Source organism: Nuphar pumila, chromosome 6 (genome assembly GCF_984573655.1).
Source record: "Nuphar pumila chromosome 6, dmNupPumi1.hap1.1, whole genome shotgun sequence".
In the NCBI taxonomy this organism is placed as follows: Eukaryota; Viridiplantae; Streptophyta; class Magnoliopsida; order Nymphaeales; family Nymphaeaceae; genus Nuphar; species Nuphar pumila.
In genome coordinates, this window is record NC_143254.1 from 37,507,439 (window position 1) to 37,529,157 (window position 21,719).

Consider the following 21,719-nt stretch of genomic DNA (forward strand, 5'->3'; position numbering starts at 1 on the left):
GCTATTTTAGATTTAGACAATGTCCACTGGTAAATCATATATAATCTATTTTCTCCTTTTTATCTTCTGTAGTTGTTCGTGGTTGGCTTGCAAGAAGGCAGTTTGCAGCAACACATGATTTAAGAAAGTCAAATGTACAGTCTCTAAAATCAGAGCGAAAATTAGACAAGAGGCACCATATAACAATGGTAAGTTTATAATAAATTGTCTTTCTTAGAAATAGAGAAATTGGTTGCATTAAATTTTAGTTTTTTTAGGTCATTACTACTGTATTGGCTTGTGACCCTACAAAATAAGGGAAATAAAATATTTGACACAAATAGTTATATTTTTTATTAGTATTAGAAACTACCAAAAAGTTGGATATGTTTATATATTTTCCTTATCTTTCCTTTAAAATAGCCTAATATAATGGGATTTCAAATGTAGTTTCAATAAAACTAAAATTTATAAGGTTACAGTTTTATTCTCTCTGCTCTTTAACATGGACACATACTGTGATGGTGTTAAAATATGTTGTATGTGTATATATATATATATATATATATATATATATATATATATATTAGAGTTTTTTTGGTCATTTCACATCATGTAATAAGGACATCCTAGTAGGGGATGCATAGACTTTTTAGGGTCTTTATTTTCTGTAATTTTATTTTTTGACTGTTGGAGCAGTCCAAATAGCTGCTGGACTGTTCCCAGCAGTCATATTTATGACAGTTGGAGGCAGTTCAACTACGAACTGGACTGTCTCCCTTTTTCTCTCCTCTTTGGCTCTATAAATAGAGCTCTCCCTTGTATTATTGTCTAAGCATTGTTGTGGTTCAATACATTTTATGTTTTTACATTGTCTTTTTTTTGTGACTTGTGTTTGGTGATTATCTCCTTTGTTGAGATTGTGGTTGGCCCATTAGTGGCCCTATTGTAATAGTGCTCTCTTGTAGCCCTTAGTGTCATTCTATTGTATATGTATTATTTCATTTCAGATGGTACACGTTCATCATGTAAGTTTGCAAATTTTGAGAAATAGGGCAAGTGGACATGGATTTTTGAATTATTTTTAATCAATAAAAATAAATTTTTGATATTTTAATATATAAAAATGTATGTATTTATTGGATATATTGTTAAATTATTAAAAATTGTTAAAAATAAAAAAATTGTCTGTATGTGTCAGGGTTGTGTCCTCATGTCATGTGTTGCCCCTAGACACAAAGCCAAAATGGCATGCCCCTGTGATGTAGCTCTCCACACTTAAGGATGAGGTCTACAAAATAAAAAATATAAGGGGATAGAAATATGCTTATTTGATTTGGTTAGGATTTAAGAAAGTGAAGATGATCAACAACAAACAACAACAAACAACAACAACTACGCCTTCATCCCAAAACAATTGGGGTCAGCGATATGAACCAAAAAAGAAATTCATTTTGGGTCTTCCACAAGAATCCTTTTCCTCCAATCATTTCTATCCAATGCCATGTCCTCGGTGAGGTTCAAAGCATTCATATCCTTTCCTATCATCTCCATCCAAGTCTTCCTAGGCCTACCCCGACCTCTTTTAACTAATATATTTTCCCATTTCTCCAACCTTCTAACTGGAGCCATCAAGATGATCAAACCATAAAAATTGCCATCAAGAGGAAGTTTTATTAAAATATGCTCTTTATTAAAGGATAACCTAGAGGATTTCAATCCAATGTGGTAAGGATTTAATAACTTAGGAAAAGTAATTATTCAAGATATTGGTTCTATTTATTTTGTAATTAATGTTAATAATGATGGTTTCGTTTTAAGAGTCCTAAGAGTTATACTTAAAGGCTTAAAAATTAATAACTAATTTTTTTAAGTTTTAAGAGTTCAACAGCCTGCTAGAGGTAGATTTTTTGACAAGTGCTATATTTTCTGTAAAGAAATGAGAATAAACTGAAAGAAAGCTAAATTAGATATTAAACAATAATAAAAATGATAATGAAAATGTATAGTTCACGAAAAGTGAATCATCTTAATATCCCTGGACTTGGTGCCAGTCATATCCATCAAGCATTGGCCACATTATTAGATCAAATGAATCTCTATTCGAAAGCCTAGTGAGCAGGCTGCCTTTGAAATCTCTTAAATGACAATGCTTAGGTAAGATTTGACAATACATGAAAGAAAGCTAATTAGATATAAAACAATACATAAAAATAACAACAAATATGTATAGTTTGTTCATGAAAAAAGAATCATCTTTAATATCCGTGGACTTGGTGCCAGTCAGGTCCATCAAGCATTGACCACATTGTAAGGTAAAATGAATCTCTATTCAAAAGCCTAGCAAGCAGGCTGCTTTTTAAATTCTTTTTAACGACAATGCTCATGTAAGATTTGATGCCAATCTACATAATGTAAGTGAGAAAAGGCAAAATATCACATGTTTCATTGTCATTGGCGTGTTGTGGGAGAAGGGAGATTAATCTAAAAAGTGGTTACATGTTTTTCTGTAGTTATTGGAAAAAATGATTCAATTATGACCTATGTCACATGGGTGCGGGTGCGGGGATGCGGCACTTCCAAAAAAACCGGGTGCGGGGGTGCGGCAGGGGCAAAAATGTAAAAAAAAATATATATAATTTTGAAGTTTTAACAGTTAACATTGTCATAATATCATTCATCATGCATGCAATATATCAACCTAAATATCAAATTATCAATCAAATAAGTAAAGCAATTACATAAATCAACCTAAATATCAATCAAATAAGTAAAGCATAAAAGAACTAAATTACATACCAAACCAAAGTATATCCTGATGAAGTAATGGATGCTAATAATTTTCTTCATCATCATCAAATGCATCATTAGAAGCAGTGTTGTGAAAAGCGTTGAGGCGTAGCGAGGCGCTCCACCAAAATCTGAGGCGAGGCGCAAAGCGTAAGCCTCAAAAATTTTTTTTATTAAAACTTAAAAAAGACTAAAAATTATCTAAAATTATAAATAAATAATAAATGCTTTATTGATGAAGCAACAACCAACAAAAAATAAAAAATCTCAAATAAATACGGAAAAAGTATGAACTGCAACATAGAATATCAGTAAGCATCCTTGTGGACAAAAAACAAACGAATTATTCTTTTCTAAAAAGAATCAAAACTGCTCTGTAACTTAACACATAGATCACTTTATGTCAATGTGCTTAATACAGAAATTCAAAACTGTCATTAGGCTTAATACATCTATATCCTGTTATGGAACTTAACATAAATAAATTTCTGTCAATATCCTTAATACAAAAATTCATCAAAACCAAAAACATGCAAAGTAGGGATTTTTACGTAATTATTCTTTTTATCAAACACACGTATCAAATTATTAAGTCTATAATTTTTTTTTTTTAATGCTGGAAAGGCATATCAGAGACTTGCAGATTATCATCAGAAGCAAAACACGCAGATGTAGGGATTTCAACTTATTATATATTTTTTCCTCAATGTCAAATCCGCATATCAAAAATTTTCCCTAGGCTGGTAATGCATATCAGGTGTATTTGCAGATTTTCATTAACAACAAAAACACGTAGATACCGCAATTTCAACATATTATATCTTTTTCACTGTCAAACACGCGTATCAAAATTTTCCCCAATGCTGGAAATGCATATCAGGTGTATTTGCAGATTTTCATTAAAAACAAAAACACGTAGATACCACGATTTCAACATATTATATCTTTTTCACTGTCAAACACGCGTATCAAAATTTTCCCCAATGCTGGAAATGCATATCAGGTGTATTTGCAGATTTCCAGCAAAAGCAAAAACACGCAGCTGTAGTGATCGTATCCATTAACATACAAAAAAATTAACCATCTAATGAAACATAAAACACAGACATTTTTTAATATAACACCAGGTTTCTGTACATAAAAGAAAACGCAGGACCCCTAGCAGAAACACGACAAAATGTATTTGGCACAATCATCCGGACAAAAATAAATAAAATCATGCCTCATAGTAAAGTGCGCAGGTTTCTAATCTTTTGTTTTTCTTTTATTTTCAGATGCATATTGAGAATGCCGAGCACATTCAGAGGTGTATTGAAAACGCAGAACACCTTTGGATGTGTATTGAAAACGCAAAACATACTCGGAAGCATCTTGAAAACGCAGAGCACATTCAGAGGAGTATTGAAAACGCAGAACACATTAACTGAAAACAAAAAGAATAAATTAGAATAGTTGAATGCATTTCTGTGCATGAACTACGGCAAAAAGAGAGACAAAATCTGTGCATCTGTGCATTTTTTTGTATCACGCGAGAGACGAGAGAAGAGATAAGAAGAAGAGGAGAACGAGAGAGCAAAAAAAATCCATACCTGTTTCGGGGCTCCACCACGCGAGAGAGAATGTTGTGAGCCTGTGAGAGCCGTGAGGGAGAGAAGGCTGTGAGAAAAAAAAATCAAAACACATAAAAGGAGTAGGTAGGGCTTTGTTTAAGCCTTATTTTTTGGTCGAATGAGGGTTTTGACCCTCATTTGACCAAATAAATCGAGGCGGGTACACCTCAGTCCGAGGCGCGCCTCGCTTCAAGGCCTATGAGGCGCACGCCTCAAGGGTATTGCGTTTCAAGCCTGCGCCTCAAGGCACAAAGGCCCTCGCCTTGAGGCGAGGCGCGTTTTTGCGCCTTGAGACACGTTTTTAACAACGCTGATTAGAAGGAATACTGGGCTTGGTTAAATCCATGTTTGTTATGTTGAAATCATGTTCTCCCTCGAAGTCACACTCTTCTGGGTTTACATCCCAAAATTTGGATGTTAAGAGAGCAAATTAGTACCTCATTGCTTCGCGAAAGTAATCGAAGATTTGAATGAACATATACTAAATCCTCTGCACGCTTGTTGGTGAGTTTGTTTCTCTTCATGTTGTGGATTTGAGAATATGTGCTCCAATTTCTTTCACAACAAGATGAACTAGCAGACTGCGATAACAATCTTAATGCAAGACGTTGCAGAAGAGGTGTTTCTGATCCAAATGTTGACCACCATGTGATAGGGTCTATATTATCTTCTTCTCTCGCGAATAATGTTGGTCTATATAATCTCGAAGATGAAAATTTTCCAAACTCTTGTGTAACTTGATGTAGAAGATGTGCTTCTGGAAAAAGTCTTGTCATACACATATTTCTATGTCTTGATAGCTCTGAGTCTAAATTTGGAGGGACATGACCAATACCACCAGCCTGTCACTTATTTGCATAATATTTTGGATTAAGAGAATGTGTCATGCAATGCAAAGGAGTGTTGCTCTTATCCCATCTTCTGACTAAAATTGAATGAATATGATTAAAAAAATTTGAATCATCCAATGCAAGATTTTTTTCTTCATGCATGAAAACTATAGCTTGTATTTTTTCAATCATATTATCCCACATTTCATAAACTCTGTGAAGCATGGGCTCATACTTATCAACTTCTCTTAACATTTCCCAAATAGGTTGCGTAAATTGAAGGAAGTATACCACTCTGTCCCAAAACTCATCATCAAGAATGAATTTCTTAATTTCTTGAGCCTTCATATCATCATCAGCACGATAGAATGTCCAATTTTCATCAGTCACTATGTTAATCAAAGCATTCTTCACTCTTTTAATCCTCTTCATTATCACAATGATGGACGAAAAACGTGTTTTAGCGACCTTTAACAATTTCAAATCAGAATGCCTATTAAATATAGCATTAGCACGATGGTGGTTAACAACAAAATTCCTAATGCTTTTGACATTTCTTTCTAAATCTTCAATCCATGAACATAAAGCATATGCTTGTGAATTTTCTTCTTCTTTGGGGTTGTGCATGCTCTTTAGGGCTAGATTTAAGTTGTGTGCTATACAGGGAGTCCAAAAAGTATGAGGGTACTCACTCTCCAAACTCAACGCTGCACTTTTACAAACTGGAGTGTTGTCTGTAACGATTTGTACCACTTTCTGATCACCCACTTCTTTTATCACTTCTATAAACAATCCCTTCAAATACTCTGCATTTTTATATTTCCCAGATGCATCAACTGCTTTCAAGAATATTGGGCCACTAAGCGAACAAGCAATGAAATTGATTAATGGACGCCTTTGAATATTTGTTCATCCATCAGTTACAATAGAAACTCCATTTTGCTCCCATGAATATTTTTTAATCTCTAGCAACCTCTCCACATTTGCCCTCTCTTCTGCAAGAAGTGTGGTTCGTATTTTTTCTAAACTTGGAGGCACATAACCACTCAAATTACAATTTGCCAAGGATGTTACTAAATCCTTCCAATAAGGATTTCTAGCAGCATTAAATGGGAGTGAACCAGAATAAAAATACCTCCCAACTTTTCTATCCAATTCTTCTCTTCCATATGTATTGAATGTTGCTTGTATCCTTCCTCTACCTCCTACATTGACTTTTCTTTTTTTTTTCAGCATCTTCTTGGTGCTTGCAAATGACACACTGACTGCAGAAGAATCGGACATTGCCCTTCTCTTCTCATTTTCTTCTTGTATTTTCTTGTATTGTCTTCGCATTGCCTCATCAACTTTTCTGCATGCTGAAATGCCATATCCTGGTATCTTCAACAAATGAGTCTTCACTCTTGTGTAAGACCCAACAAAATCTCTTTCGCAGAGCTTGCATCAAAATCTCTTGTTTCCACCACCTCCTTCTCTAGTTTTTGCAAGTTTATCTACATGTACCCATAGTGGCCCCACATCATCAATCCCACTGCAACTATCAGCAAAACTAGCTGCATAACTCACATGTTGGGATGAGGATGACGCAAGTCCTTTCCCTTTATCCGTCATTTTTATCCTGAAAATACAAAAAAAAATACATTCAAATTTTCAAATCAATTATACTCGACCCCCTCCCCCTGTCGAAAGGGGGGCTCAGCCCCTCCCCTGCCGACCCAACAAGAGAACAAGAGCGAGGGGGGCTCGGCCCCTCCCCTGTCGAAAACAGAGGGAGCGGGGGGGGGGGGGGGGCTTAGCCCCTCCCTTGTCGACCCAACAAGAGAGCGAGAGGGGGGGGGGGTCGACCCCTCCCCTGAAATCAAAGGAAGTAGGGCGAGGGGCTCGGTCCCTCCCTTGCCAAAAACAGGGAGGGGCTCAACCCCTTCCCTACCGAAAACAGAGGAGCAGGGGTGCTCAGCCCCTCCCCTGCCGAAAACAGAGGGGGCAGGTGTGTGTGTGTGTGAGTTTTCTCCAGAGCCTACAAACGAGAAACTAAGAGAAGGAAGAGAGAGAGGCTGCAATGAGTCACGATTTCTCAACAACAGAAATCGTGACCTATTTCATTAATAAATAGGCAAAAGCCCTAATACATAGCCTTCACAATAACCCTGATAAGCTGGGGTTATTTACAAGTATGCCATTATGTTGTGGACATGCTACATACAAGTAGTTTGGATCCGGATCCGGATCCAAACTGTAAATACAAAACACGTATACTACACTGTCTAATAGTCTCCCTCAAGTTGTGCATGATTTTGGATCATGGACAACTTGCTCTTTAGAAACCAAAAACGGCACTTTGTGAGTCCTTTAGTGAACAAATCAGCCACTTGGTCTTCTGTTATAATATAATGGGGCTCAATCTCTTTTTCTTCAATCTTCTGCCTGATAAAATGCTGATCAATCTCAATGTGCTTGGTCTTGCTGTGATGAATGGGATTAAGAGATATTTGAATAGCACTTTGGTTATCACAAAAGAGAGAACAACTAGCAATCGACTCTTTGAGCTCTGTTAACAAATGTCTAGTCCATGTTACTTCTGCCGTAGCAGCAGCCATCGCCCTGTAATCTGCTTCTGTGCTAGATCTAGCCACTGCCTTCTGTTTTCTACTACTTCAGGAAACAAGATTGGCACCAATGAAAATGCCATACCCTGAAACTGACTTTCGATCATCATGATCTCCTGCCCAGTCTGCATCTGAATAAGCAATTATGTCATGAGCAATATTCATGGATCTGCTTTTGGTGTACAAAAGTCCATCTCCAACAGTACTCTTCAAGTACCTCAGTATCCTCTTTACTGCATCCATGTATCCCGTCCTTGGCTCATGCATGAATTGAGAAACTTGATTGACTGAATATGTAATATCGGGCCTGGTAAAAGTAAGATATTGAAGCATTCCCACTAGACTCCGATATTTGGTGGGATCATGATACAAGTCTCCGTCTTGCACACTTAGTTTCTGGTTAAGCACACTAGGAGTAGCAAGAGGCTTGCAATCTTTCATTCCACCCTTTTCTAACAGATTCAGGGTGTATTTATGTTGGGTCAAAGTAAGTTTATTTCCTTGACTATCCACTTCTACTCCAAGAAAGTATCGAAGGTTTCCAAGGTCCTTCATTTTGAACCTTTGACTCAGAAGGTCTTTAGTTTCTTGAACATGATTCTCACTACTTCCTGTAATAATTATATCATCAACATATATTAACAAGAAGGTAGTAAACTCCTTACCTCGAAGAATAAAGAGGGAGTGATCCAATTGCGATCGATAGAAACCATGTCTTTGAATTTCTAGAGAGAAACTCTCAAACCAAGATCGAGATGCTTGTTTCAGTCCATAGAGGGCTCGATTTAATTTGCATACATATTCCTTTGAATCTACTTCTGTATAGCTTGGCGGTTGTTCCATGTATACTTCTTCCTTCAAATCCCCATGAAGAAAGACATTCTTCACATCTAGCTGACTTATTCTCCAACCATAATCGACAGCTAATGAAAGAACAATGCGAATTGTACCCATTTTCACAACTGGACTAAATGTTTCATCATAGTCTTGTCCAAACTCTTGAGTGAATCCCTTGGCTACGAGACGAGCTTTGTATCGTTCAACACTTCCATTCGGTTTGTATTTGATCTTGTAGACCCATCGTGAGCCAACAACATTTCTATCTGGAGGTCGAGGAACAACAGTCCATGTTTGACACTGGTACAAAGCTTCCATCTCTTCATTCATGACTTGAATCCATTTTTTGGAATTAATGGCTTGATGAAAATGTCTAGGCTCAGTCTCTTTCTCAATCTGTGACAAAAATAACTGAAAATCCATGGTGAAATTCTTATAACTGACCCACCTTTCAATAGGATGCTGAGCTCTTTCAGATCGTCTGATCGGAATAGCTACTGTATTAGAAATTGAAGAAGTAATGTCGTTGGATGGATCAAACATAGGATCTTCTTGTTCAATATCATCCGAAGTCAAGAGTGAGTCCCTTTCTCTTCTCCTATAAACTTGCCCAGCAAACTTGTTAATCTCTGGAGGATGTTCTATTTCAAGTTCCTGTATGCCATTGTATCTATCTTGACAGGATGTTCTTTGAGCACAGGAGGAAGAACACTCATCATTGGTTGCAGGAAAGAGCTCTGCACTGAGCCATGGATCATAAAATAGAGTATTCATATTGGTTTAGACAGAAGCATATTCTCCATCTCCAAAATCATTCTCATCAAAAACTACATTCCTAAATATCTTAATTCGTCTGTTGTCAGGATCATAACACCTGTACCCTTTGTGGTGATCTGCATATCCGACAAATCTACACTTGGATGCCTTAACCTGAAACTTGTTTCGCAGAGAAGAGTCAATATGAACATAATACGTGCAGCCAAAAATTTTTAGTTCATCATAATCAGGATGCTTATCAAATAGGACAAAAAAAGGTGATTTATCTTCTAAAAGCTTCATGGGTAGACGATTAATAATGTAAACAACAGAGTGAAAGACCTCTGTCCAGAGTCCTATGGGAGTATGATTTCCATGCATCATGCTCATAGCGCTTTCCACAATGTGACCGTGTTTCCGTTCTGCAATTCCATTCTGTTGGGGTGTATGCGGGCAAGATACTCTACGATTTATCCCATTATCTTGGAGATAATTGATAAAATCCCTGGAGGAGTATCCCCCCCCCCCCCACCATCACATTGGAAATGTAGAATATTAAAAGAAAACTGAGTTTTGACAAATGTATGAAAACAACGAAAAATAGAGAAAACTTCCGATTTATTCTTCATGAAATATATCCAAGTGAAGCGAGAGAAATTATCAATAAAACTAACATAATATTTGCTGCCAGAATTATAAGGATTAGGAGCCGGTCCCCATACATCGGAACAAACGATTTTAAAAGGCCTTGAAGCTCTCTCATTTATTGGATGAAAAGGAAGAACATGACTCTTACACATTTGACAACTTGAACACATTTTATTATCTGGTCTAGGAATCAGGCCAGACTCAAGAATAAGACCATCAAATACGAGTCGCTCAATGAAGACTCGACCACAATGACCAAGACGCAAATGCCAAAAATCAGACTTATTACATTTATTTGAAGATTGCAAATTGAACACATGAATATGCTTTGACGACATGGACTGAGGAGATGACTTCAAGGTAGGTCGAACACAAGTAGAAGGGTCCTCCTGGAAGACATACATATTTCTCCGACGTTCCCCTCTAGCGAACGTCTTCTTCGTTTGTAGATCCTTGACATAAACAAAAGATGAAGTAAATTCAACAGAAGAATTGGTATGATCAACAAGCTTAGAAACAAAAACAATATTTTTTGTAATATTTGGGGCATGAAGAACATTGGAAAGATGAAGTGGGGATTTAGGCAAGGGGATAGAAACATTTCCAATGTGGGTGATGGGGTGGTGTGACCCGTCTCCAGTGACGATGTTACTTTTTCCAAAATAAGGAGTTAAAGTAGAGAATTTACCCGCATTACCTGTGACATGAGTACCTGCCCCTGAATCAATGTACCAGACTTCTTTATCATCGCGTTTCAGATCAAGTTCAGACAATGCAGCCAAAAGAAGCTCTTTCACATCACCACCAAACTTTGAAGGGTTCTCCTTTCGTCCTGACGAGCTCTCACCCTTTTGGAACTTTCCTTTGTTCTGTGGATTGTGCCAACAGTTGGCTTTGACGTGACCTCGCTTGTTACAAAGATAACAGGTGGGCATGTTTTTCAGATTATAAGGAGAGGCATTCGGGGTGGGTAGTAACCCACGCCCCCCTGGAGTACCTCGTCCTCGTCCTCTGCCTGCACCAAAATGACTATCACCGCGTCTCTGGCCAAAGAAAACACTAGTAGCAAGAACCTGTCCACCAGTGTCATGTGACATCCCCTTTAAGGTCATCTCATATTGAAGGAGTTTCGCTTGCAAGTCTTCAAACGATGGTAAGCTGGGTAGACATAACAATGAGGTCGAATGAACATGGAATTCCGATCCTAATCCATTCAAGGCTTGCCTGACTTTATCTTTGTCTGTCACTTCATATTCGACAACAGCCAGTTGATCGCTTATGTTCTTGACCTTGTTCAAGTATTCCATGACAGACATGGAACCCTTAGTGAGGAGTTGAAATTCACGCTGAAGAAAGGAAATTCTAGCCTCTGAAATCTGAGAATATGTCTTCACTAGTCGGTCCCATAATTCTTTTGCTGAGCACTCATCTGGAATTCCCACCAATACTTCTTGAGAGATAATGGAGATAAGGAAAGCAACTGCAGCTTGATCACGCTTCATCCAATTTTCATATTGGGGATTTGGTATTCGTTGTATAGAATCAACCTCGTTTCTATCCTTAGTTTCTTGTATGATAAATTCTGGAGGGGCTGAAATTGATCCATTTAAATGTCCAGAAAGACCTTGACTTTTAATGAATGGAAGAATTTGTCTCTTCCAGATTAAGAAATTGGAATTGGTAAGTTTTTCAGAAATGAGTTGGCCAAGAAAGTTGGATGAGAGAAAAGTTTGAGAAGAAGAAGAATCCATGACTTAGAACAAGAAAAAGAATATTATTGGCGTGTGCAATCAGTATATAAATGCAACAACCTTTTTTTTTCTAAATAAATAGTAGAGAGCTGAGAATTCAGCGTGAATCTGATTATCAGAACTGATACCCGGATTATCAGGTCTAATCTGATTTGATAAAGGAAGCTAAGACTTTTCCTTTCTTTTTTTTTTGAAAAAATATATAAAAATTGCACACAGCAATAATAAAGTAGAAATAAAAGGAATATCGCTGATGTACAGATCTGTCAGCAGCCGATAAAACCCAAATATGTGAAATTGAATGGAAAGGGGAGAGACAAATCTGATGTACAGATCTGGAGCAACCGATAAAACCCCAAAAGATATCGTGAAAGCAAAGAAATCGAAAAAGCTGATTTGGTACAAATCCAAAGAAGCAAATCCAAATCGAGAGATCTACTGATTCGATGGACAAAAATATCGTGAAAATGGATTTGGCCCAAACCCAAATCAGTTTCAGCAATCAAACTGGATGTAAAGAGATGTGAAGATGGAGGAATAGATTGAAGGAAGAAGTACGAGCAGATTGAAGGAAGAAGTACGAACAAATTGAAGAAAGAAGTACCTGGGGTTGGGTCTCGTATTCCAGTAGAGAAGAAGTACGAACAGATTGAAGGAAGAAGTACCTGAGGTTGGGTCTCGTATTCCAGTAGAGAAGAAGTACCAACAAATTGAAGGAAGAAGATCTGAAGATGGCAGAAGTACCTGGGGCTCGTATTCCAGTAGAGGAAGGAAGATCTTATATGGACGTACCTGTGTAGAAGAATTCCAGCCCTTGGATCAGACATGCTCTGATACCATGTGAGTTTTCTCCAGAGCCTGCGAACGAGAAACTAAGAGAATGAAGAGAGAGAGGCTGCAATGAGTCACGATTTCTCAACAACAGAAATCGTGACCTATTTCATTAATAAATAGGCAAAAGCCCTAATACATAGCCTTCACAATAACCTTGATAAGCTGGGGTTATTTACAAGTATGCCATTATGTTGTGGACATGCTACATACAAGTAGTTTGGATCCGGATCCAAATCCAAACTGTAAATACAAAACACGTATACTACACTGTCTAATAGGGGGGGCTCAGCCCCTCCCGTGTCGACCCAACAAGAGAGCGAAAGAGGGGAGGGGCTCGGTCCCTCCCCTGCCGACCCAAAAAGAGAGCGAGAGGGGGGGGGGGGGCTCGGCCCCTCCCGTGCCAAAAACAGAGGGAGCAGGGGGGGCTCAGCCCCTCCCCTGTCGACCCAACAAGAGAGCGAGAGGGGGGAGGGGCTCGGCCCCTCCCCAGCCAACCCAAAAAGAGAGCGAGAGGGGGGGCTCGGCCCCTCCCGTGCCGAAAACAGAGGGAGCAGGGGGGGGGGGGGGCTTGGCCCCTTCCCTGTCGACCCAACAAGAGAGCGAGAAGCGAAGGGGATGCTCGGTCCCTCCCCTGCTGACCCAACAAGAGAGTGAGAGGGTGGGGGGAGGCTCGGCCCCTCACCTGTTGAAAACAGAGGGAGCGAGAGGGGGGGGGGGGGGGCTCGGCCCCTCCCCTGCCGACACAAGAAGAGAGCGAGAGAGGGTATGTACCTGCGAAAGGAGAGGAGGAGCTGGGGTGTCGGTAGGAGAGAGCTCGAGCTCAGAGGGAGAGGAGAGGAGAGATTAAGGGCAATTTTTTTTGCCCTAATCTTCCTTTTCATCGGGGATTTTTTTTAATGCCAAAAAGTGGACAAAAGTGACCCTGGGTGCGTTGACCGCACCAAGGGTTGTGTTGACCGCACTTGGTGCCGCACGCGCACCTGCGTCGCGTCGACGTGGGTGCGGCACCTGTTTTGCCGAGTCCCTGCGACTTAGATTATGACACATTCAATAGTTCTTTGGGAAGTTCACGTGGCACTCTTGGCATAGCCAATTGGAGTAGCCCTAAGTGAGATATGTAGTGGCAAGAATACAATCACAAACGAAAGCAAAAGCGAACAAAGAAACAAAGAGCACGGTGGAATGACAAATACACAAAATAACAGACTTACACACAAACACATCGAAGCCCCAGCTACATTTTCCTATGGCATGAGCAGGTTTGAGTTAGTGGCAACAAGCCTTAATTCATTATTGAATGATGCTTAGTCTGCACATTCTTTGCTGTGGTTTTCTGTATGCACATTCTCCCTATCTAGGCAAGCATGTAACATGCAAACTAATCCCTGAAGCATGCATATGTAGAGTTATATTTATACTTGGTGAGATTTCAGTTGTAGGGTTTGTATTCTACTAAATTCTTGCTCTAATGACCAACTCTATTAAAATAAGTGCAGGGGTGAATCATTTATTGAACCAAACCATCAATGCTGGAAAAAAGCTCTTTTAATCAATAAGAGGAAATTGAGAATTGAAATTTCAGAGAAAGAGAAGTTTATAAAAATCTTACAATGGCATTTTGAAAAAAGTAGTGAAATACATAATATAAAAAAATATGAATAATAAGAAACATTGAAGATGTAAATAAAAAATGAATAATAGGTCTGGTGCCCGTACTTAAATTCCACTGCAAAGAAGCCTTGAAACTTCTATAATATCTGTCAATAAAAAAGATCAAGAAAATGATTGAAGAACACAGGACTTCAACTTCAAAATAAACTTACCACCTGAAACCCTCGTAACAACCATTTGACCCAATACTTTTGATGGAAGAAACTTTAAGACAATTGTGACAAATCTTGTCTATTTAATTCCATGTCACAGACACTTATCTTAGCGCACATATCCCGTGTCGATAAGAGATGACACCCGGACACTTCACAGTCACGATATAGCACTGCATGGACATAGTCAAACCAGTTCACACTCACACACATGCATACATTTGTGAGTGTGCACTCCCGTGTTCCCATGTCCTAATTTTTAATTTTTTTGTATCGTACCAAGCGTATCCGATTGGTGTCCCCACTCCTGCATTTGTATCCATGTGGCAGATTTATTGCATGTGTTGCATAAAGTTAAACTATTTTTTGTGGATTAACATGGTTATTACGAACATTTTAATACAACCCAAATTATATTTCAACACAGGCGCCATTGTTGTCACATCAAATATGATCATAAAAGTTTGAATACTGGTGGGAATTAAGTGCTTTTAAGAAATATTAGGGAAAGGAGGAGAACAAAGGTGGAGATAGAAGTCCTAGTGTGTATTTGCGTTGTTTGAAACATGCAGTACCATTAAACTTCTCGTGTCAATGTTTTTTATTTTTTTTGGATGATGAGACCAAATAGTAGACCCTGAGTAACGTGAAAGGGCCTCATAACTTGCCACCAGCACAACGTCACGAGCACACTTCCATCTGGATTCGACCACAAGACCTTCGGGATATTGGACTCGTGTCCACCTGCTACTAGCCAGGAGAACAACACTGATGGGGGTCTGATGTGTCATGTTAACGTTACTAAATGTCAGGGACTCAGGATAGAGTGAAACAGGGAATGGAAGACTGATTTATAATATGGGAGATGTAATGGTTGAGGTGAGTTGATGGCCTATCAGGAGCTACCTGTTCATCATTTTGGGCCATCCAATACTTCATCTCGTGCTAATATTATTTCCAAAGACGGAAAACCTGCTGTGAAGTCATTTATTTCATTGCTGGTGGTTGCACTGTTGAATATGTCAACATGTTCTATTGTTCTGATCCTTCGATAAAAAGATTCATTCTCTTCATAAAAAATGAGGTAGAACCAAAAGAGTTCTTTTTCAATTCATCCTTGGAGTTGAATACCTTATTCATCATGGTCTTTTTTTTTCTTAAATCCAACCTGTAGGAATCCATAGAAAAGGCAAATCTCTTATGATACACCAGATCATGCTCAGTTATTGATAGAGTGAACATATTTGCCATTCTTGAAATCTCTCTTCTGATTCGTGTGTCTCCCTTTGTTCTGGCTTACACTTCGAAAAGAAGGCTTTCTTTTGGTTCTCGTCTTTGATTACTGAACTATAAGCTCAATGATTTATAATATTATTGATTTTGTTTCAAAAACATTTTATTAATGGTAATTGATAATTGCAATTAAGTGATTCTGATTGTGTGAATAAAATGTGAGCCTGATTCAATCTACTATAATTTAGCCCTATTGCAAGTCTTTCTGACAGGCATTTGGGTTTTTCTTGATTAGAAATTTATTATCACTTAAATCTATAAATGCTCTCTTTCAGGATCCAGAGGTAGAGAATGTGCAGGTGGGAGCTTCGGTCCTAACCGAACTCCAAAAGCGGGTTAGGAATGCTGAGGTAGCTTTGAGAGAAAAGGAAGATGAGAATGCCATATTGCAGGAACGGGTTCGACAGTATGAGAGACGCTGGACAGAATATGAGGCAAGAATGAGGTCCATGGAAGAGACATGGCAGAAACAGATGACATCGTTGCAGGTGGTAGTCTTTGTGTCCTCTTCTCTTTGTCGGTCCATCTTTTGTTTTGACCACTTCCAAATAAGAGAATCTTTTGCTTCCTATTCCTGATGCAGAATTTCTAGATGAGCTTTTAGCATGTTAGGTTTCATTATTTTACCTGAAAGTGGGATACATGATCAATTTTTTATGCTGTGTGTGCATGTGCGCGCATGTGTATATATGATTTTTATTTGAATGTGCTTAGAATCTCTGTAACTCACCTTGGTTGACCCCACAGATGAGTCTGACTGCAGCTAAGAAGAGCCTTGCAGCCGATGATATGGGTAGCCAAGCAGCCAGGTTAGACGTGGCTAATTACTATGATTCTGAAGATGCAACTTCTGGTGGATCGAGGACTTCGGACACTAATGGTACACCAGGGAAGCCTCATCCTCAACCATCAGATGTGGGATTGGTGAGAGATGTCAATACCGGTCGAAATGCTGTGGGAGTCTTAACGAGGGAGCTTGAACATCGGAAAAAGACATTCGAAGATGATGCCAATTTTCTCCTTGAGGTCAAGTCCAGCCAATCTGATTCTGCTCACAATCCAGATGACGAGCTACGCAAGCTTAAGCTGCGGTTTGCTGCATGGAAGAAGGACTACAAGGCTCGCTTACATGAAACCAAGGTGATGTTGCAGAAGATCGGGCATTCAGAGGGAGACAAGGCTAGGAGGAAGTGGTTTTTGGGTAAAAAGAACACATGGGGCATGTAATTTATGTTAATATTATTTTCCCCTGGTTTCTGGGGTATTTATTTTTCCATCTTTGGGGTGAAGCTTGTTGTCCGACATGTTTAAAAGGTGGGAATCCAACATGTGCATGGTGCTAACAGGTGACGTGGATGCGCATTCTGATCCAGATCTTCTTTTGCTCATCGGAGCAATTAAATTATGTAGCTTTCATGATTGTTAGAGCTGCGACTGTATAGTGGTAGGAGCATGTGTATACCAGAGAGAGAGAGAGAGAGAGAGAGAGAGAGAGAGAGAGAGAGAGAGAGAGAGATTGTATATAGGGAATAGATGTCAAAATGTAAGAGGCATTTTGTCATTTGAAACATTTGAAAAAATATCAATGATAATGCAAATGAGCTATGCACGTTTCAGGCTTGCTATTTGGCAAGTTTGAAAATTTTCTTGCTCTTTAATCTTGTTCTTGTTTGGTAAGATTGATGCTTGAAAGGTAAAATCTTTTCTCTGAAATTTTGGTCTCAAGTTTTCTTGCCCCCAATGGGGGCTGGGCCTGTTTGGTAGGAGCGGCTTGTGCAAGTCACAATGTGATGGGACAGTGCACGTACGAACTTCACTGGTATGGGCGGTTGAATAATTACTTGGTTGTATAACCACCTTCCCTTCTTGTTTACTGAAAAGAAGGTGGCCAATCCCCAACTTGATCATAAAAAAAACAAAAAAGTCTAGTTTTTTTACTGAAAAATGACCGGGCTGTCTTTGCAAAATGACACATTTTTTGAAATTCTTTATAATTTGCATTATATGCTCCATGTTTACAATCGTGGATGCCTCACTTTTTTAGGTCATTTTTATCTTTTGCATTAGCAAGCTATTCATGCACTACCATACCAATATTCTTTAAGTAATTGATCTTTAAGGAGGTTTGCAAATGTGTCACACACACACAAACACACACACACATATATATATATATATATGAGTTACCGTGAAAATCTTCTTAAGTACAAATGTGTAATATAAGATTCATGCACTACCATGCAAATCTTCTTTAAATGAGTGATAGTTAAGGAAGTCCGCAAATGCATATGTATAGTACAACATTTGCAAGCCACCATGTTAATCCCCTCATGTAACTAATTGGCAATGAGGTCTGCAAATGCATGAAAACATTTACAAGCTACCATGCAAATCTCCTTTAGGCAACTGATCATCAAACTAACAACTTAAATGATTGGTGAGGGATTCGAAGATCCAAATAATGAGACAATAGATTTTTGTAGACCTCCTTGACAATTAGTTACTTAAAAAGAGATTTGCATGATAGCTCGCAATGTCATATTATATATATGCGAATGTCACCACATTTGCAGACCTCCTTGATTATCAAGTACTTAAAAGAGATTTGCATGGTAGCACACGTATCTCAGAAGATTCGCTAGCATGAAGGATAAAATGTCTTAAAATGTGAGGCAACCACGATTGTGGACATGGAGCGGATAATGCAAATTATGAGGCATTTCAAAAAATGCATCATTTGACAAGAACAGTACAATCATTTTCTATTTTCTTACACTAAACTATGCATTCAGTTTTATTGAGATGGGTTGCGACGATCACCTTAGGTTTTAAATGTCAACTTACAACATTAACTCACGACCTCACTATTAGGGGTGTGAACAGGTTGGGTTTGGTTCAGACCCAGATGAAACCTGACCTAGCCCCGATTTTTGGGTATGGTATTGGGTTTGAACCCAAGTCTAATCCAACCCACCATAAGAGAAACCATACCCGCACTCGATAATAACTACATTAGTTAGACCCGGTAAAATAATATTTTTTAGTATTTTTACATTGAAAATTGCAGGTCTTAATCGAACCTCGGATTGGGTATAAAATTTCACAAACTATCCCCAACTCCATGTATTAATCGGACCTTCAGGTCTTCTTATTTATCACCATACCCAGACCCTATAGGGTTTGGGTAAACCCCACACATTGACAACCTTACTCATTATCGGGGCAAGCTGGCGAAACACATTTGATCATTGAACAAGCCTATAAGTTGGGGACAATGGCTGTTAGCGATGCATGTTCACACAAGGGCACCAAATGGGGCATGGGGTGGCATCAGTTAGCAATGCGCACAAGGCACGGTTTGGCAAGCAATCACATGAGCAAGCACACAAGCATGGGTGCACAAAAGCAAATCATAAGCAGTGACTCTCATCACAAATAATGATGGGCTATCAACTGATTCTGTGGTCCTCAAAAAATAAGACGAGCAGATACCTGCTAAGAAATTTTCGTCTGTAAACACAAGGGCTCCCTGTAGGGTGCGGCTGGGGATTTTCCGGCGATGGCAATTGATCGGCATCCCCTGTAGCAGTGGCCCTGCATAACAAACAGAAAAGCAGAGCTTACATACCTGATGAGGCCATTACTGAAGCTGCTGTGCTTGCCGGAGAGGGACGATCTTCAACTAAGTCTGTCCGCAGCCACCACAAGCGCATGCCACTGTATGCGGACGGTAAGTCGACCTCTTCCCTCCTTGAACTTCTGTATTTTCGCATTACAAAGGGTTGCTCATGAAACCCTTTTATAAGCTCAAAATGGGAATGGTTGAGTAACCGCTCCCTCTGATTTCAATGCAGGTTTAACGGAAGGGAGCACCTCATGGGGAGTGTTACCCACATCGTGGGTAACCACCACCAACGTGGTGGTTAATCCCAACATTCTCCCACTTGCTCCGACGATAAACCCTTTAACCAGAAAACCTTATGGGAATAACTTGATGAATAGAATGGCCTTTATATTCTATTCTAAAGGTCCTTAGTTGAATCTCTAATCCTTATGAGATTAACAACAACCATAATGAGAATCAAAAGACTGAAAGTGATCACTTTATTTATATGCATATGTCAAAAAGAGTTTAACAATCCCATCCTCATTACATGTTCAAAATATAATCCCGGTGCTAGCCCTTTAGTAAGAGGATCAACGATCATCTCTTTGGTACCAATATTGACAATATGCACTAAATGATTCTCCGTCCTTTCTTTAACAACAAAATACTTTAATTCTATATGCTTGCATGACATAGTACTTTTGTTGTTGTTCGAAAAGGACACCGCAGCTTCATTATCACAGTAGACCTTCAGTGGCTTTCCAATGGAATCGACCACCATTAACTGTGATATGAAGTTCTTTAACCATATAGCCTGCGCAGTAGTCTCGTACAATGCAATGAATTTTGCCTCCATGGTGTGGGCAGCAGTGGTCGTCTGCTTTCCACTCCTCCAAGAGATCGCTCCCCCAGCAAGTAAGAAGACATACCCAGTAGTAGACTTTCTACTATCAAGGCATCCTCCTAAATCCGCATCTGAGTAGCCAATGACCTCGAGGTGATCAACTTTATGATACGTTAAATATAGTCTTTTGTCCCTTGCAAGTACCGCAAGACTTTCTTGGCAACCTTCCAATGGGGTAAACCTAGATTAGACTGAAATCTGTCAAGTACCCCTACTGCAAAAGAAATATCTGGTCGAGAACATGTCTGCGCGTACTGCAAGCTGCCAACAACTGATGCATATGGATAAGCACTCATCCGTGCTTTGTCAATATTGTTCTGTGGACAATCCTTTAGGCTCAGCTTGTCACCTTTTGATATGGGTGTAGAAGTAGGAGAACAATTCTCCATCCCATATCGCTTTAACACCTTTTCTATATAGGATCTTTGGGAGAGGCCTAGAAAACCTTTTGCTCGGTCTCGACGAATCTCAATGCCAAGAACGTAAGCAGCCTCACCCATATCTTTCATATCAAAATGTGATGCAAGAAACTGTTTTGTCTCTGAAAGTAACTTCATATCGTTGGTTGCAAGTAAGATGTCATCCACATACAACATCAATATAATGAACATACTCCCACTATCCTTAAGGTATATACATTGATCAATAATGTTTTCTGTAAACCCAAAAGTCACAATGACTTGGGAAAATTTAATATACCACTGTCGGGAGGCCTGTTTAAGTCCATATATTGATTTGTTAAGCTTACAAACCAAACGATCATTTTCAGAGAAACCAAGAGGTTGTTCCATGTATACCTCTTCATTCAGATCCCCGTTGAGGAACACTGTTTTCACATCCATCTGATGTAGCTCTAAGTCATAATGAGCTACGAGGGCCAGAATAATCCTCATTAACTCCTTAGTTGAGACAAAAGAAAATGTCTCATTATAGTCAATGCCTTCCATCTGGGTGAATCCTTTAGCAACCAATCTTGCTTTATGTCTCTTTATGTTACCTTTAGAGTCCTTCTTGGTCTTAAAGACCCATTTAGACCCTACGGGCTTTATTCTTTTAGGTAACGTGACAAGATCCCACACTTGATTTTTAGCCATAGAGTCTAACTCTTCTTTCATGGCTTCAATCCAGTGCGAAGATTGTTTGCTTTCAACAACTTCCATAAAATTCAACGGGTCATCATCCATATCTATGAAATCACCAGGCTCCTGAAGGTACACCACATAATCAGGATGTATGACAGATCTCCTAATCATTGTGGATCTCCAAACAGGTCGTTCCTCAGGCTCAGATTGAACCTGATCATCCTGTTCGTGCTCTTCCGCATTGTCCACAATAGGTTCACTTTGGATTTGTGCATTAACAATCGAATGATCAACCACACCATCATTAGGAATAACAATGTGGTATCTTTCGATGTTTTCCTTAACAGGTGATGAAACTGGATCCTGTAT

General features: G+C 39.1%; 1 protein-coding gene across 1 annotated transcript in view; it reads left to right on the forward strand.

Moving 5' to 3' along the window:
• The window catches only part of LOC149834658 (myosin-1-like), a 54,481-nt gene extending 37,086 nt beyond the window's left edge, over positions 1-17,395 (forward strand). Inside the window, exons 21-23 of the mRNA XM_090011519.1 lie at positions 73-188; positions 16,033-16,245; positions 16,505-17,395. Of these exons, the coding sequence (XP_089867645.1) occupies positions 73-188; positions 16,033-16,245; positions 16,505-16,984 (809 nt within the window). The 3' untranslated portion in view covers positions 16,985-17,395. The remainder of the gene's footprint in view (positions 1-72; positions 189-16,032; positions 16,246-16,504) is intronic.
• Positions 17,396-21,719: the final 4,324 nt, after the last annotated feature.